Here is an 18917-nt window from a genome sequence, read left to right as displayed (position 1 = left end):
AACTCTCACAGCTAAAGCAGAGAAGAATGTAGAAAGAGTATCTACTTCTCCGGATTATTGGGAGGAGGGTCGAAGCGTAGACTGGCCACGCCCGGGTCCCGCTCTCTCGTTGCACAACTGCTAGATAGATCTGGGCATCGAAGGAGGAACGATGTAACCTCCAACCCCTTCTTTCTGACCAACCGGAACCCGAGCAGTGCTGGGACCGGGGAGGGTCACCGGGTGAGGACCGGGGCGGTGGGTGTTAAGTTACAGGGCAGGATCCCGGGTCCCTCCACGGGCAGGAAGGGGAGGGCCCATCGGGGCTAGGGGAACCCCGGCGCAGACCTGGGGTGGGGTCGGAAAAGCTGCCTCACCGCGCGCTCCCGGGCCCTCCGCTTCCTCCCTCCCTCCCTCCCTCCCTCCCTGGCAGGACTCCCCGCCCGGCCTCCCCGCCACTCTCCGCGGCGCATTCCCGGAGGCAGCGCCCGCAGCGGCCTCGCCATGTCCCAGCCCGGCCAGAAGCCCGCCGCCTCCCCGCGTCCCCGGCGCGCAGCCGCCGCCCGCCGCACCCAGGAGGTGAGTGGCGCTCCTGTCGGCGCCGCGGGGCTGGGCGACGGGGGACCGGGTCCCGGAGCTGTGGCCGCCCTCCCTGGGCGTTGCCAGCCTGGCCGGTCTGCCGCCCCCGGCGCCCCTGCGGGGCAGGGAGAGGGCTCGGGGCTCGGCCGCTGTCCGGCAGGTGGCTGGAGGTGTCTGCGGTTCCCCGGCCGGGTCCAGTGCGCTGGGCGTGGCGTTGGCCGGGTAGAGTGTAGTGGGGGCGCGTGGAGAAAAGTTGGCTGGTGAGACGTGGGTGAACGGGGAATGAGGTTCACTCAGGACCCCCGAGTGAGTGCCTTGGTTTCACTGGACAGCGGGATCTAGTTTTCCGCGCTAAGGCCGGGCCGCAGGGCGTGGCTGCCTGGAGACGCAGAGCCTCTTCCCTAACCAGGCAGGAGCCAAATCGGGCGGGCGGGGAGGGGCGGGGTCTGCGCCGGGCTCCACCCCCAGGGTTCTGCCCACCTGGCAGCCGCGGGATGTGCCGAGTTCAGTGCCAGCCAGGTCCCGGCCAGGCAGAGTGCGAGCCCGGCGCCTCCAACACAGCACCCCGCGTCCTCGCTGGGTCCTCCGCCGTGCGGATCGGAGTTAGCCGGTTGTTGCCATGGCATTCGCCAGCTGGTGGTACAAGACGGTAAATAGGAGCGGTTGTGCCTGGGCAAGACTGGGAAGGGAGTGTGTTGGAAGGGAATGTGTTTGCTTTGCCCTTCTGGGCGTGCGGATGAAGCGTTGTCCTGGGTTTGGCGTGGAAGGGGTGCGGCCCGGGTGCGAACCGGGTGCGACCTCCTCACAGACCTTCAGGTTAGGCTCCGGGAGAGGCTGGGGACTCACCCTCTTGTGGTATGTGTGAGCGCGCTCGAGCGTGAGCAGCGCATGCACCTTTCTCGCCCCTGTGTCAAGCACTGTGCTCTGCTGGCGCTCACAAGTGGGATGGAACTGGAATTGTTGCTGGAGGAATTCTGTCTAGAAGGTGGATTCCTGAATGAACTCGGACGCAGCTCGCAAGAGCTTAGATCTAGGGTCCGTTTTTAACCCTTAAGCAAAGGAAAGGTAGATGCAATGTGAGGCAGGGAGAAAATCCCAAACACCAAGGGTTAGAAGCAACTGAGATCTGAGACCAAGACCCTTGGAGAGAGCGGTGGAGGGGTTGGGGAGAGAAAGCGAGAAAGAGAGAGGGAGGGAGGGAGAGAGAGCGCGCACAAATGCGAACTGCTCTGCACTTTATTACTTTGGATGAGGGACAAGAACGTTCCATTTGTTTGGTGCATTGAATGTCTGTCCTACCAATTAGGTGTGATATCCAGTCTAGCTGGCACTTCTAGTGTTTTGGAACCAGGAAGCATGATTTAACATTAGACTGCTTTCCAAAAACAACAAAAACCAAAAAACAAAACCACACACAGTTTTGTTGACAGTGAGAGCCAAAATGTTTATGTCTCATGGATTTATGGTGAGAATTAAAAAATTAGTTAGGTATGTCTTTTTCTTAGCATGTGGTATTGGAAAAAGCAAAGATGTTGGAAACAGACACACTTTAGAGCTAGAAACCCTGTATAAGAATCAAGAAAGAAACTGTTACTTATCAGACAATGGACATTTATTGATCATCTACTATGTGCCAGGCAGAATTATATCCCAAAAGTAGTGGTTTTTTTAGATTATTTTTTACTCTTCCTTTCTATATATATAGTATATATGTATAGTGTGTGTATGTGTATATATTTATAGGATATATATATATATATATATGCACACACACACATACACTGTACAGGGTCTCTCTCACTATGTTGCCCAGGCTGGTCTAAAACTCCTGGTCTCAAGCAATCCTCCCACCTCAGCCTCCCAAAATGCTGGGATTACAGACATGAGCCACTGCACCAGGCCTACAAGTTCTTTTTAAAGCCTCCATGTACACTGTGGAGAACAAAGAGTTTTTCTTAAATGAAAATAAGTCAACCTTTTCCATCTGCTTTCACATCTGTAAAATAGAAATCATATGCACTACATAAGTATTGGTAAGGACTAATTAGATTCAAAAATCAAGATACAATATACATATACTTTTAAGAATTGGGAATTCCAATTTCCCTTGAGATATTTCTTCTTGAGTGTTTTCCAGTACATTTCCTGGACTTTTACATGTAGCATTTTATTGATGTGGTAAGAGCAAACGTTTACTTTGAGTCATTATTGGCCTAAGGTTCTTATCAAAATGCACCATGTACATTATCTGCAAATATGGATAGGGATAGTTCAGAGTTGACATCTGACTTCTCCTTCCAGACTCATGGTTCTCTAAAGGAAACTCTGCTGGATTACTTGGATGAAAGTAGTTTAAATCTATGTTTTTAACCCTGTTTTGTTTAGTCATGGTTTGATGTTTTTGCTAAAACCTCTCTTAGAATCCAATTTTGGTACTATCATGAAAACATTTTGCTAGCCCTCCTAGAACCAGCTACATGCCTGTGATCAAGCTATAACTTTTCCCAAACCAGTGCTATTCAATGGAAATATAATATGAACCACATCTGCAATTTCAGATTTCCAAGGAGCCACTTTAACAACAACAACATCGCAACAAAAAGCAGGTGAAATTTGTGCTAATCGATATATTTTACTTAACCTATTATATCCCACATATTATTATTTCATCATGTAATCAATGTATAAGCCATTGAGATATGTTACATTCTTTTTTATGTTAATTCTTCAAAATCCAGTGTATATTTACACTAACATATCTCAATTCACACTTGCCACATTTCAAGAGTGTTCAGTAGCCACAAGTGGCCAGGGGCTATAGTAATGGACGGTATAGCGCTAGACCATGGACTCCTAAACTTTCTTTTTTTCCTTTGGTGATAGGTGGGTGGTCACAGACAATTTTGAGAATCAAATGGCATTTATGGACTGCTTTCCCTTGCAACAAAATACGTACAAACGTACACAAAATGCAGTTTCCAATATAGCTTCAGGGAGTTCAGAGATTTCCAAAAGACCACCCATAAATCCCCCAAAGGTCCATGGAGCCAGTTTATAACATATATTTATATATACACACACATATATGCATACACACATACACACAAGCATATGCAATCCAATGTACATATATGTGCATACTTATATATAATACACACATGCATGTATAATACATATATAGATAACTAGATTTATGTGTGTATATATCTACAGATATAAATACAGATGTCTGTATATACACATGCATGTATAATACATATATAGACAGATTTATATGTGTATGTATCTACAGATATAAACACAAATGTCTGTATATACACAGATATCTCATAATACTTCAGATAAATCCTATAATTAAAATATCTTTGTGGAATCCTTAAATACTGAAAAGGTTGTAAATGATCTAACTTTCAAGATTTTGGCAGAATAAAATGAAATAATTAAAAGAATGTCTAAGATGCATTTGTTTAACAGCATGCCACCTATAAAACTAGTCAGTGAAACATTACAATGTGTATTTCCACACTGAATGCCATCAATTCTATTGACTTTATCTTCTGAAGAATTATGTGGTTGTAGTAAACACACACACACACAACTTTGAAAAGCTAAATTTGAAGAACATCTTATGAGCCATGTAACGATCAAGCATGAACGAAGGTTAATTTGGCCCACACCAGTAATCACATTCCTGAATCATAAGTTGATTCTATTAGGCTATGTTAATTAAAGGTGTTTCTTAGCCTAATTAGATCCATAGACCTAGTGACAGCATGATCAAGGAGCCCAGTCATTTGGGAGGCCCCGTCATTGCAACCAGCCTGGGAAGGGTGTTGCAAGCCTCCCATGGCAGGACAGATCACTTGCTCACAGTGAATTTTAGAACTAAGGAAGGCAAATAACAGGGCCTGCAAAAAGGGCTCAGACTTTAGGGTAATGGAAGCACAGAGGTCAAATACAGCCTTTCTCTTTCAGCTGACAGTCTTTGAATTAGTTTGCTCCCCATTTTGTATACGCCTTTAAAACTAAGAGTAGCATCTGATAATATTTTTCTTTAAAATCAGTTTTGGCACTTCCCAGAAAGTTAATTATATTCTACAAGTGCCTTTTAAAGAATGCTATAGCCTTCTGGGGGTGGGAACAGTGGCTGGTCATGTGAGATTCCACATGGATAGGTGGGTAATTAGTTCTGACCAGATTGTCTCAGCAGATACAAGACTACTCTAAGTAGTCCATCATTTTTCCCCCTTGAGGTATTTTAAAGATGAAAATCATATTAACAGATACTAAAGTTCTGTTCTTTAAGTTGTCTCATTTTCCTTTCATGAAAACATACCCAGAAAGCTTTACAGCCGCCATAAAGGGGGAAAAAGTATATCAGATGTCTTCCAGTTAAGAAAAATGCATGAACAGCTCCATCCAATAAACACTGTTTATGTAAGTTATCTCCTCAAATGGACAAGTCAGTTAACTCAGGAAGAAAAAGGTCTAAAGTTATAGTTTTCTAAAAATGTATGGAATTTGTTTTGATTGTAAAAAACTCATAGAACATAAGAATAAATTTGGTAAAGCTCAAAGATGTTCACAGTTGTTTATTGTCCACCTGCTGTGTGTCAGTTTTGTGCAGAGTGCAGTGGACACACAAAAAAATCGTGCAGTGCTCTGTGCCTGGCCTCCCCTTGCATGTCTCATAGATAAAACTACAAGTTCATTCTCATGACGACTGCTGTGGCAACAAAGTAACTATTTAAGTTCTCATGATACCCCCTTTGACTTAGGGAAAACTCATCAAGCCTTACTTCAGGTGAATCCCAGGAGCTAATCTATGACAGGCAGTAGATGCCACCTCTGAAAACTGGACACATAGGGCCTGTACCTTTATGGTGGCATCTTGTCATGTCCGCTAAAATCTTAAAATGTTAGAAAAAAAACGAACACTTGGGGTTCAATGAAACATAGGGATTTCAGAATTATAGCTATGCAGTTAATCCTTAATACATATTAAGCATTAGTACACAAAATAAGAGAAGAGTATAATGAGGCCGGGGGCGGTGGCTCACGCCTGTAATCCCAGCACTTTGGGAGGCTGAGGCGGGTGGATCGCAAGGCCAGTAGTTCAAGACCAGCCTGACCAAGATGATGAAACCCCATCCCTACTAAAAATATAAAAAATTAGCCAGGTGTGGTGGCAGGCACCTGTAATCCCAGCGACTTGGGAGGCTGAGGCAGAAGAATGGCGTGAACCTGGGAGGCGGAGTTTACAGTGAGCCCAGATCACGCCACTGCACTCCAGCCTGGGTGACAGAGCAAGACTTCATCTCAAAAAATAAATAAATAAATAAATAAATAAATAAACAAATAAATAAATACAAGAGTATAATGACCTCTTCGTATACCAATCATTGGTGTCAATAATTGTCAACATTGTGCCAATCTTGTTTTATCTCTTAACTGTCACAGCTGCCAGCACAAGCACACACACACACTTTTTCAACATATTTTAAAGTATGGGAATTGCAAATACAAGTTTCATCCTTGTAACCAAATTGCTGTAGTTTGTTGGGAAAGTGAATTCTTTAACCCCCATGTAGTTTATCTCCTTGAGTGTAATATGAAGATGTGAGAATACTATATAATACACAGTCATGAGATAGACAAAGTACTAAACAAAAGCTTTATCAGATGAACCTGATAAGGTTCCTTTGTACTTTAGGGAAAGTAAAATACTAAATTCTTCTGTTCTAATGTTTACAGCCTTAGGAAATGAAATCCTCAAACCTTTAGTCACTGGCTTCTAATTCACCACAGTTAGATTGCTGCCAGGGAAAAAGAAGGGAGTGGAATAATTTTAACTGTATTCTTAAAATTAACAAGGCAATGAGCCAGGCTCCTCACTAATGTCAACTCTTTTCATAAATTTGCCAGCCCCTGGGATAGATACCATTAGCCCTATGTTACAAGAAGAAACTGAAAAATTAAATTATCTGCCCAAGGTCATGGTCACATAGCCTTACAAATCTGTGCTCTTTCTGCCCTATTAGAGTCTATTGCAGTCAACTAACAGAGGGCAATGACTCTGAGTATTTAAAACAAAGGGAATGAAACATAGGGGAATTGCTTACCTAGGCAACAAAAAAGGCTGGGAAGCCATCAAGGGAGGGTGAGGCAACCCAGAGATTAGAAATTGCAGGAAGCTGCTACCACCCGTAGTCTAGAGGGACACAGGGAGGACAAGGGTTACCTTGTGGAAGCTGGAACCACAGCCGACCCATCCTGCAGGAGGTGCTACCGGAGGAGGGGGTGGAGCAAAGGGAATACCACCCACCCACCACCTCTAGTCTCCTGGCAGTGCCTGCTGTTGGCTAAACCCAACTTGAGGCCATCCATCAGGAGAATTGCAGCCAGCAAAGTTCCACTGCAATTTGAACACAGCAGAAGTGGAACAAGGAATCCACCTGGGGGACACTCCTAGGATCTGCACCCAGGGAGACGGTTATGAAGCAAAACCAGCTTTACAGAAGCTTTGGTCCTTCTGCTTGTTTGCTGAATAATTTTGCTTTGGCAAGTAGAATACATATACAAATATATCGTAAGGTATTTTTGTGGGAAATACCAATTTGCACATCATCTCTTAATTTTTCAAGCTACCTTCTTGGCCTCTTTCTCTTTTGTCTAGTTTACTGATCTGAAAAGAGCAAAAGTACTTCTCAGGGAATGTTTATGGGCTTGTGGAAACATGGTCTTTCTTTCTTTTTTTTTTTTTTTTTTTTTTTGAGACGGAGTCTCCCTCTGTCACCCAGGCTGGAGTGCAGTGGCGCAATCTCGGCTCACTGCAAGCTCCGCCTCCCGGGTTCACGCCATTCTCCGGCCTCAGCCTCCCGAGTAGCTGGGACTACAGGCGCCCGCCACTGCGCCCGGCTAATTTTTTTCTATTTTTAGTAGAGACGGGGTTTCAACATGGTCTCGATCTCCTGACCTTGTGATCCGCCCGCCTCGGCCTTCCAAAGTGCTGGGATTACAGGCGTGAGCCACCGCGCCCGGCCGGAAACATGGTCTTTCAATCAAGAATTATTTGTTATGGTCCTACCACACATCTAGGAACAAAAGGATGTAATTTACCCTGTGATTAGGAAGGCAAGATGTATGGGTTTATAAAGTAATCAGTAAGCAATAGAGTGTACAATAGAGTGCTAATTTGTTTGCTTTACTGAGAAAATAGAGATTAATATGCAAATATGAAAACACAATGCTCCATTAATAGGGCAAAGCTCAGAATTAGACAGGAAACACTGGTGTGAACATAGGGCACTGTGCGACTTCACTGAGCAATCCGAGTTTACCCAGGAGGAGCCCAGAGCCGACCCAGTCTGCCTGACCCTAGGAACCTCCCCATGGGTGCCGACTCAGTGGGATGGTTTGAGGAGCAGAAACTTCCACTTCCTATCATGGTGCCCACAAATCTTCCCCTAAAACCAGTGGTTCTCAATCCTGATTGTATATTGGAATCAGCTGGGGAACTTTAGAAAAATGTACCCATGGCCAGGCCGCATTCTATTCAAACTAAATCTAAATCCCTATGCCCTGACACAAATGTTTCTAAAAGCTTCCCAGGTGCCTGTGACAGGCACTGAAGGATGGGACCTACTGCTAACCTGAAGGCTTTGTGATCCTCGGGAGCCCCTGGTACAAGCCTTTCTCCGTGTGTGTGACGGTAGAGAGCTGAGTTCCATGAGCTTGGAGAGTCCAGAGGCACCAAGATAACCTTTTATTGCTCCATGAGTTTTCCACAGCTGTCCCTGGACATGCAAATACTATTGCAATGAAATTCTCACCAAATCGAAGAAGGAAAATTTTTAAGTTTTCAAATAAGTCACCCACCAAGGCATATGATACAATATGTTTTAGTATATTCACAGGGTGGTCACAACCATCAGCACAATTTTACTTCAGAATGTTTTCCTTTCCTCCTAAAAGAAGCCTCATACTTTAAAAAAAAAACTAATAATAAAGCAAAGGCATTTCAGAAGCACACTAGCATTTCATAGTCTTTTGACAGCTGGACTTAACGCTGGCAAGGGCTGCTTTTCTGTCCTCTTGCTTCTTTTATATGTGAAGAAGTTTCTTTGATTTTTTTTTTTTCCTTTTTTTGTGATGGAGTTTTGCTCTTGTTACCCAGGCTGGAGTGCAATGGTGCGATCTCAGCTCACTGCAACCTCCACCTCCTGGGTTCAAGTAATTGTCCTGCCTCAGTCTCTTGAGTAGCTGGGACTACAGGTGCGCACCACCATGCCCCTTAATTTAATTTTTGTATTTTTAGTAGACATGGGATTTCACCATATTGGCCAGGCTGGTCTCGGACTCCTGATTTCCTGATCTGCCCACCTTGGCCTTCCAAAGTGTTGGGATTACAGGCGTGAGTCACTGCGCCTGGCCTACTTTCTTTGATTTTTATCTTATTTTGTGTGACATGTTCCCTCGGCTGTCTATGTCTCTGTGTGTATCTGGGTAATAACAGGGCAGGTGCCTAAATGCGGCAGAGTTGAACCTCGCCCTGGCAGAAGCCCTTAGCTGGGTGAGAGCTCAGGCTCTGAGCCTTATTGCGGTTAGCTCTTATTGACTTTTTTCAGATTTATGGGTTTGCAATGGCAGATTTTAAATGTATAGAGGCTGTCACCTAGAATGAGGACAAACGACAGTTGTACTTGCCAACTACGTGATAAAAATGAGGATGAAAACAGTGTGAAAAATTATTCCTTCTTGAGTTAAGACAGCAAAGCCCTAGATCTGATTTTTTTTCCCTGGCTCTGAGCTTCTGGAGCACATACCCCCTTCATCTTAGCCCCCATCTAGTCTCCTGTCTTCTAGGGCCTTGTCCTTCCAATGAAATTCTTTTCTACGGCATCCTGTCCTGCTCCTCCTGTCTTTGGCCTCCTCTCTAGCTGCCAATACAGGACAGAATTCATAAGTATTGTGTGTTCTGTTCATTTATAAAACAAATTTTAGAATAGGAAGGTTTTGTGTTTTGTTATTTTTCGCGCCTTTTGTTTTGTTCTCATTTCAGATCACTGGCATGCTCTAAAGACTTTTTTGATGAAAATCCTAAGATCCTAGTTAGCTTTCAACTAGATCCAAAGTAGCCTAGTCTCTGGCCCACGTAATCCTGAGTGGTATCACCATGGAGAACATTGCTGTTCAGATCTTCAGTTTCTTTATTCATGAACCAAGGCGACAGTGGCTACTCCCTAGAGCTGCTGTGGGGAGCAAAGGAGACCACATAGGAGATGCCTGGCACTGGGCCTAGCACAGAGTAGATGCTTAGGAGGTGTTAGTTTCTATTGTCTAATTAGTTTTGTGGTTCAGTTCTCTTTCCCCAGCTGTCACTCCTTCCCTGTTCCCTGCTCATCTCACTCTCCTCAACCCAGCAGTTACATGTAGTGTAGTGGTCAGCAGAGTTTTCTCTCTTCGCTGTTTAGACTCCTGCAGATTCCTGAGCCGGATCAAATTCGACATATGTCATTCCCAAATATTTCATTCCGTCTTCTCAGTTATGTGAAAAGTACTCAATTATTTCATGAATCTCTCTCAGAGAAAAGATACAATTGACTTTACATCATTAACAGACTGCTGAATATTGAATAATATTCAAGAAATGATCAGGGCAGTGGTTAATTGATAAACTTGTTATTTACTGGAAATTCTTGTTAATTGTCTTAGGGTGATAATAGTATTGGGTATATACCAATACCGTTTGGGAAAATGTTCTCAAATTTAAGGAGATGCGTGGTGAAAAGTTTAGGGTTAAAAGTTCAGGATATCTGTAATTTACTTTCCAATACAGGTATATAAAAACATGTAGCGCCCTCTTGTTCCCTCTCTCTCTCTCTCTCTCTCTCTCTCTGTGTGTGTGTGTGTGTGTGTGTGTGTGTGTGTGTGTGTCTGTATGTATGCCTGTGTGTGTATGCAAACGGCAAAATGTGGCAACAATGTTAATCGTTGTTGAAATCTGAATGGGGGGAATATGTGCATTCATTGTATTATTCTTTCAACTTTTCTGTCTGTTGGAAATTTTTCATGATAAATAGCTGGGCTTAAAATAGGAACTGGGCCAGGAGCGGTGGCTCACACCTGTAATCCCAACACTTTGGGAGGCCGAGGCAGGTGAATCACCTGACGTCAGGAGTTCGAGACCAGCCTGACCAACAGAGATGGGCGAAACCCCATCTCTACTAAAAATATAAAAATTAGCCGGATATGGTGGTGCATGCCTGTAATCCCAGCTACTTGGGAGGTTGAGGCACGAGAATAGCTCGAGCTCAGAAGGTGGATGTTGCAGTGGGCCGAGATCGCACCACTGCTCTCCAGCCTGGGTAACAGAGTGAGACTCAGTCTCAAAAAAGAAAAGAAAAGAAAAGAAAAAAAACCTGGAAAAATATAATTCATGAAGTTCTAAAAAAATTGGCCTTTTATTATAAGTGATTTTTATTTATGTCATTATACTTTTGTGTATTTTAAAATAGCTTTCTATTGTGAGCAACTTTTTCTTTTGAAGTCAAAAAATAACAATGCTTATAGTACATAATTTTAAAGTTGTTATTTTAAGTTACTATTTTAAGGGAGAAAAGGCTGTACATGCATTTACTGTGGGGTAATAAATTATGATATATATTTGCCACATGAGCAGAAAGCAGAGTGAGACCCTGCGGAGAGCATGGAACCTTGTACCAGACAAGAGCAAGTCACCTTTTAAAGTTTTTTCGTTTGTAAAATCTCTTGACAAGTAAATGAGGCACTCAAAATAGTAAACATCCAATAAAACAGTGGCTATTATTGTTATTACTTATATTATGTAATCTGAAAAAATATGAATTACAGATTATGAATGTGGTATCATGGTTCTAAAATTGCCAGTTCTGGAGGGAGACAGATTTAGTAATCTCTGTCTTTGTAGAATGAGTTTTTTAGAGATGTTTAAAGAAAACTTTTAGGCAAATTTAACAGAGCTTATTTGAGCAAAGGATGATTTATGAATTGGGCAGTACTGAAAATGAAAAGTGGTTCAGAGAGCTCAGTACACTCCAGCAGCAAGAGCAGCAAGCTTTTATAGCTGCATGTGGAAGCAAAGCGAAGAAATTACTTGATTGGCTACAACTAGGCATTTGCCTTATTTAGGTATGGCCTGATGAGAGGTTTGTAGTTATACAACCAGTCAGCTGGTTGGCTGGTTATGATTGGCTGAGGCTCATTTTTGTTTTGTTTTAAGCCATTTACAAGAAATGCCTTCAAGTTAAGTTTCAGTGTGCTTAGTAAGGTATCTGAGGACAGAGACTACCTCAGGCTAATGGCCCCCTTATTTACTTTAACAGAGATAAGTAATATTTCCCCCTCAAGTCTGGCTTTTACAAATTTTTTCTCACCAATTATTCTAATATTTATCAATTGCCATATAGCCATGATATCTAAGTGGGCTTTAAAATGGTTCATTTTTAAAAGATTCATTTAATTATTCAAGACTGATTGCCCTCAGCTATGTATAAACAAACCCTTGACTAGGATGTATAGGAAAAAGAAGCCCTGTAGAGGGTTTCACCAAGCTATTGCACCCTGGCTGCTTTTCAGTGGGATTCCAATCACTAATCTATGAGAGTGTTTCTTCTGGGTAAGAATTGTACATTCATGAATGTGCCTTATGGCCAGTTGTTCATACAAAACACTATTAAGAAAGGAGTTCAGCCACAGGTTCTGGTATTCCTTGGCAATTTTTAGTAGCATATCTGTTGATATGATTAAAGAAAACATTATCTCACTCATAGGTGGCAACTGAACAATGAGATCACTTGGACTCGGGAAGGGGAACATCACACACCGGGGCCTATCATGGGGAGTGGGGAGCGGGGAGGGATTGCATTGGGAGTTATACCTGATGTAAATGACGAGTTGATGGGTGCTGACGAGTTGATGGGTGCAGCACACCAACATGGCACAAGTATACATATGTAACAAACTTGCACGTTGTGCACATGTACCCTAGAACTTAAAGTATAATAATAATAAATTAAAAATAAAGAAAACATTATCTAATTCCATTTAGCATGTTCTAATGGCAAACAACAGATTTTAGTCAGAAAGGCTGTTTTGTGACCTTTTCCCATTTACCAGTTATGTTTCCATGTAAACACCATCAAATCACTATTATTCTTAGTTTTCTCATTTATAAAACAACATGAGCTTCTTTTTTTTGTATCAAATAAGACTATATGGAAGTGCCTTGTATATAATAATATAAATTGTTATTATTATCATTCTTCTTAATTCAAATAATTTCACTGACCTACATATCCAGGTTATTATTCTGCTTTAGGGAACATAATAGCATCTTATATTTTGATTCAATTGAGGGTGATTAGGATTGAATTCAATGGTAAGCTTTTGTTTTTTCATATTTGGCTCCCTTTTCCCACTTTCTTGAACATCCCACAGTGTGACAGAAATGAAATAATTGTTTGTAACCCCTATTCAGGAACATATAACTATTTTTTCATTTCTCAAACAATTTCAGTGAAGTTTGGCTTATTTTACCTTATCGCCAAAACAAACGAATATGTAAGCTACTTGAAGCTTTTATGCCACATGTAAAAATATTTGCATTAGGGAGAGTTTGATCAATGGGTATAAAGACAGTTAGTTACGAGGAATAAGATCTGTTGTTCTATTGCACAGTAGGGTGACTATAGTTAACAGTAATGTATTATATGCTTCAAAATAACTAGGATTTTGAATGTCCTCACCACAAAGAAATGATGAATATTTGAGGTGATAGATTTAGTAATTACCCTGATTTGATCATTACCCAATGTACATTCAAAACATCACCTTGTACCCCATAAATATGTACCATTGTTATGTGTTAATTAAAAATAAAATAACACTTTTAAAAATTGCATTTATCCTCGGTGTCCTAGTAAGAAAAATAATTCTGTTTATAGACATAATGAAATCTTAAAGCCATAATACATAGAAGAAGTTGCAGGTATGGTCTTTGTCCTTCAGGTTTTATCTTTCTGCATTGGTGAATATGCGGAAGAACTCTAGGGAATTCCCTTGGAGGACTCCTGAGTCCCTGCTGAACTGAGCCTTAAGTATGGCTTCAGATGAAACATGGTTCTTAGAGATCTCATCTCCTTGATGAATGAGATGTCTACCATGCTGAAAACTTGAGCTTAAAATTCGTGAGGCATTTTTTTAGGAGATAAGATGCCGCCTTGGCATCATAATCAGCTCTGCATCTAGTTAATTACAGACTGACCTTCTGGATCCCAAATGAATGTCTGTAGCATCCCTTGATTTTTGAAAGCCACCTACATTGGTGTGAATTACCAGCATTCTCAGAGGAAGATTAAAGTGGTCTTTTTTTTAAAAAAAAAAAAAAAAAAAAAAGGGTATGCATTTAGCCTTTGGGGATTAAAGTTACTATCATCTGTGTCATCTTCCTTTATTAAGCATTATTTTTTACTTTTTTATAGCATGTCAGTGAAAAAACCAGTGAATCGCCTTCCAAACCAGGAGAAAAGAAAGGATCAGATGAGGTAATTTCCACAATACTGGGCTTTCATTTTCTCTTGCTTTTAAACTGTGAAATATGCCTTGAAGTATTAAATAATGATGTAGCGAAGAGCTTCTGCTTTGCTTAATATTGGGAAATTTTGATTTAACCAAGTTTTGATTCAAGAATATAGAGAGAAATCACTAAAAATCAATTTAAAAAGTTGTTCCTGGGAATAGAGCTTGTATGAATACTTTCCCTTTAGTAATAGAACTATTACTAAAGGTACTATTGCTTAGGGTGTTTTCCCTATAGGAATTGGTGAATCCAAATTGTTTTGTTGATGAACATGTCAAGTGTAGAAGGGAAAACACATGCTGTAGTAGAAAGAAAAATCTTTTTTTTTTTGTAACATAAGCCATGCAAGGAGGACAGGGAAAGCCAGATTAACCAGTCCTTCAGATTCATAAACAAAAGGAAGAGATAACTATTTAATTTGCATAGATTCTATGGAAAACTAGTAAAACCAAATCTCCCCACTTTGAGATGGGTTTTCTTTGAGGCTGTTTCCTCTTTCACTGAATGACATACCATTCTTTGCACTGTTAAGAATGACCTACTTCTCTACGAAAGAGTCATGTGAAATTTCTGCCCTTCCAAAGGGTACAAGATTTGCCTTCCTTTACCTGCTTTTTGTGTGTTAAATCTTAATATAACTGGATAATATATTCATCTTTATCGAGTAGAAATTGAGTCGTTTCTAACTTGTAAACGTCATATAGCCAGGTTCTAAAAGGTATATGGAAATCTAGAAAACATCAAGTGATCATTTGATTTTTCTCTATATTATCAACTTTAATCAGGTGTTTTTCTGAAATTTAGTTCTTCTTTCTGCTTATTTTCTGCAGTTTCAAAATAGTCAATATGTAAGGAGGCTGTTATGGCTAGAACCTGCTATGCATTCTGTACTAAAGTTTATGCCTACATTTTCTACCATTGTTTTCATTACCAGTACCCATGAAAATGTAATTTAGATTGTTTCTTACCAAACAAGTTTTTAGTGAATTTTTTATAGCCATGAAAGGCAAATGATTCTTTAAAAATAGAAAGTAGAAGTAAACATATTAAGATTTCATCCTGTTTCCTGGTTAAATTAATAAAAGATACATTTCCATTTAAAAAAAAAAAAAAACATACAATTTTTTCCTTTTCCCAGCATGTAAATCTACCACCTAGTGTCAGACGGGCGGGGTGGCTCACACCTGTAATCCCAGCACTTTGGGAGGCCGAGGTGGGCAGATCATGAGGTCAGGAGTTCAAGACCAGTCTGGCCAACATAGTGAAACCCCGTCTTTACTAAAAATACGGAAAATTAGCCGGGCGTGGTGGTGTGCGCCTGTAATTCCAGCTACTCGGGAGGCTGAGGCAGGAGAATCGCGTGAACCTGGGAGGCAGAGGTTGCAGTGAGCCGAAATCGCACCACTGCACTCCGGCTGGGTGATAGAACGAGACTCCGTCTAAAAAAAAAAAAGAGGAAAAGAAAAGAAAAGAAAAGAAAATCTACCTAGTGTCATTTAACTCATTTATCAACCCTACCCTTTAAATATATTTTCTGATAGGTTATCTATCAAATTAATATTGAGCAAATATTGAACACTTCCTGATTGAAAACCATAGTGTTCCTTTATTCTCCAGACCAGTAAATAATGTTTTTGGATGTTACTCTCTATTAATGTTAATCAAGGTTATTTGCCCAAAAAGGAAGTTTTCTTTTCCAATATGGCCAAGCGGATACAAAGCCAATACTAATTTGGTCATTCTTGCCAATTGTAACTTGGAAACTTAATATTACAGCTTGGATATACAGGATGTACCGGCATTATTGGTATGTAACAAGTGATGGCACATAGTTAACTCTTTAATGTCTGGATTATAATGTCTGTCATCTCCATATTTATAAAAGGTTTAGAAAGGAAAACACTGTTAAGAAGCCCAGTTATAAGAGGTAGACTTGACTTTGATTTAAAACATTGAAAGGCTGAACTTCCACTTTAATGAAGGAACAGGGAATTTTTCTTCTCCTTATTGGCATAGCAATTCTGACATTGTTTTATTATATTTCTGGTAAATTCACATTCATGACTCCTGCCCTTGTGCCAGAGCCTGGACATAATCAGTGTTTTGACTCTGTCCCAACCAGCAGAAGCAAAAAGGGGATAGAGACTTTGCTCTGTCCCCATAGCTTAAATCATGACTTTAGACAAAATAAATTTAACAGAATTTGTTAGAGCAAAGAATGATTTGTGAATTGGGCAGTGCTCAAAACTGGAAGAGGTTCCTAGAGCTCTTCTCTCTCCTTAAATTCTGCCCGTATGTATTTGTTAAGGTGGCCAAGCATGAGGGTGGGTATACTTGGTAGTCAGGGTATGTTTCCAAAATGGTCTGCCTCAAAGGTCCTCATTCTTTATGTTATGTGCAAATAAGTCATTGATGAGATACTGTGTCCTGGAGACAGTTCGAGGAAACTGTCCCACTTTAGGCATTATGTTAGCCTTGATGTTCACAACTATAAAACCATGAGCAATCTGAATTTGTTATCTGTCCTGCCTACCATCCACAGTTTATTGCCATCCCCTTTTCTTCTCAAAATTACCAGAGAAAGACTTCCTGAAACTAATTATTTCTTCCAAATATTTTCTTACCTACTGCTCTGTTGACCAAAACGTGAGATTAAGAAGCTTAGTTTGGATTTTAGTAATCCATTTTCAAACTGGCATGTACCTGACATGTGAAATAACTTACCGTCCCCAAGCATATGCAAATATACTGCTTAGTCCTCTGAGGACAAATCAGGGTCTTTGAAACAAAATCAGTTTGAAAATTTGCTTTCTATGTTAGGGGTACTTCTTCACAGTTTTTTCTTCTCTTTTTATTATTCTGCTGCATTTCAATTAGAGATGCCAGAAAAGGGCACAGAGGAGGACTTTGGGAGGATATAACCAGAAGAAAAAATTGATGAGGGTTAGGTGAGAACCACCACTATATTGCAGTATGTAAAAATACATGGAGGGCCAGGTGCATTGGCTCACGCCTGTGATCCCAGCACTTTGGGATGCTGAGGCGGGCGGATCACAAGGTCAGGGGATCGAGACCATCCTTGCTAACATGGTAAAACCCTGTCTCTACTAAAAACACACACACAAAAAAATTTTGCCAGGCATGGTGGCATGCACCCATAGTCCCCGCTACTTGGGAGGCTGAGGCAGGAGAATCGCTTGAACCTGGGAGGTTGAGGTTACAGTGAGCCGAGATTGTGTCACTACACTCCAGCCTGGGCGACAGAGCAAGACTGTCTCAAACAAACAAACAAACAAAACAAAACAGACATGGAGATGAATGTAGCCATGTGAATTTCAGAGCTCTTTCTCCCTTGCTATTTGTCAATAGTTGTTTTTCTTCGGAATATTACCCCAACACAACCTTTAAGTGATCCTAAGATACCTGCAGCAATTTTATTTTTATTTTTATTTTTTTGAGATGGGGTCTTACTCTGTCGCCCATGCTGGAGTGCAGTAGCGTGATCATGGCTCCCTGCAGCTTCGACCTCCCCGGGCTCAAGTAATCTTCCCACCTCCCAAAGTGCTAGGATTACAGGTGTGAGCCACCACGCCCAGCTACCTACAGCAATTTTAATAGAACGTTGAAACTAGTATATCATTTGTCATGCTGCATTTGAAGTACAAATACTTGAGGACAGGGTAAGGTAAGTGTCTGAGAATTTATTTATGTTTGCTTGTTTATACCAATTGTTACGAAGTTTTCAATTTTTTCTCAGATGGAGATGAATTATAGGGCCAAAAGTTGAATGGACTAACAAACCAAAGATAAAGTAACCAGAGAGGAGGAAAAAGGAAAATGAAAACACTTACCATCAGCAACTTTAAATACAGTAGAACAAATAAGTCTTTCCAAACCTGCAATCAAATCTATTTAAAGGATGTAACTGACACATCTGGCCACACTGGGGGATTGTGAATCTTTTGGCAACATATTTCAGTAAAGTCCTGGGGAATGGAATTTAAAGTATAAAACGGGCATGATCTCAGAGAGCCAATTTTAAAAGCTTCAAATTTAACAATGGATTTATTTTTTATGAGTAAAGGAAAGAAGACACGAAAGAGAATGCAAATTCTGCCTTGAAGGAAAAGATGTTTGTTACATTTTCCTTACTCTAATGGCATTGGTGGCCTGCTTTTCCTCAATATTTACCTTTCTTCCTTCTAAAATGCACGAATTCAATGTTGAATGACTCAAACATTTTTAAAACTTTTTTCTTTTAATAAAGTTAGACTTTTTTTCATCACAAAATAATACATACTTGTGAAAAACAATATTACCCTGAGTCTTACCACTTAGTTAACTAACTACTGCTCTAAAATTGTGTGTATATTCTTAAATTATCATGATGTCATGTATTTATAATTATTATATATGCCAATTTTAGTACTTTTTAATGATTGCGCAGCTAAAATATAATTATTGAAAAACATTTAGAAAGTACCAGAGAATTTAAAGAAAATAAACACCCTTGGCCAGGTGTGGTGGCTCACGCCTGTAATCCCAGCACTTTGGGAGGCTGAGGCAGGCAGATCAGCAGGTCAGGAGTTCGAAACCAGCCTGGCCAATATGGTGAAACCCTGACTCTACTAAAAATGCAAAAATTAGCCGCGCATGGTGGTGGGCGCCTGTAGTCCCAGCTATTTGGGAGGCTAAGGCAGGAGAATTGCTTGAACCTGGGAGGCAGAGGTTGCAGTGAGCT

At 41.0% G+C, this 18917-nt stretch overlaps 1 protein-coding gene across 14 annotated transcripts in view; it reads left to right on the top strand.

The window, feature by feature from the left end:
* The first annotated feature begins 206 nt into the window (after positions 1 to 206).
* LOC105484017 (calpastatin) overlaps positions 207 to 18917 on the top strand; it is a 110615-nt gene continuing 91904 nt past the window's right edge. For 3 of the 14 annotated variants that reach the window (XM_071098688.1, XM_011745238.2, XM_011745168.2), the window contains exons 1-2: positions 428 to 558; positions 14079 to 14141. In XM_071098688.1, coding sequence (XP_070954789.1) covers positions 484 to 558; positions 14079 to 14141 — 138 coding nt within the window. In that variant the 5' untranslated portion in view covers positions 428 to 483. Of the gene's footprint in view, positions 223 to 425; positions 559 to 1064; positions 1208 to 14078; positions 14142 to 18917 lie in introns of those variants that run through there. The other 11 variants (XM_024793585.2, XM_071098685.1, XM_071098687.1 and 8 more) reach the window with 6 other exon arrangements.

Source organism: Macaca nemestrina, chromosome 6 (assembly GCF_043159975.1).
Source record: "Macaca nemestrina isolate mMacNem1 chromosome 6, mMacNem.hap1, whole genome shotgun sequence".
Classification (NCBI taxonomy): Eukaryota; Metazoa; Chordata; class Mammalia; order Primates; family Cercopithecidae; genus Macaca; species Macaca nemestrina.
Note: the sequence above shows the minus strand (reverse complement) of the source record. Positions and strands in the feature narration are given on the sequence as shown.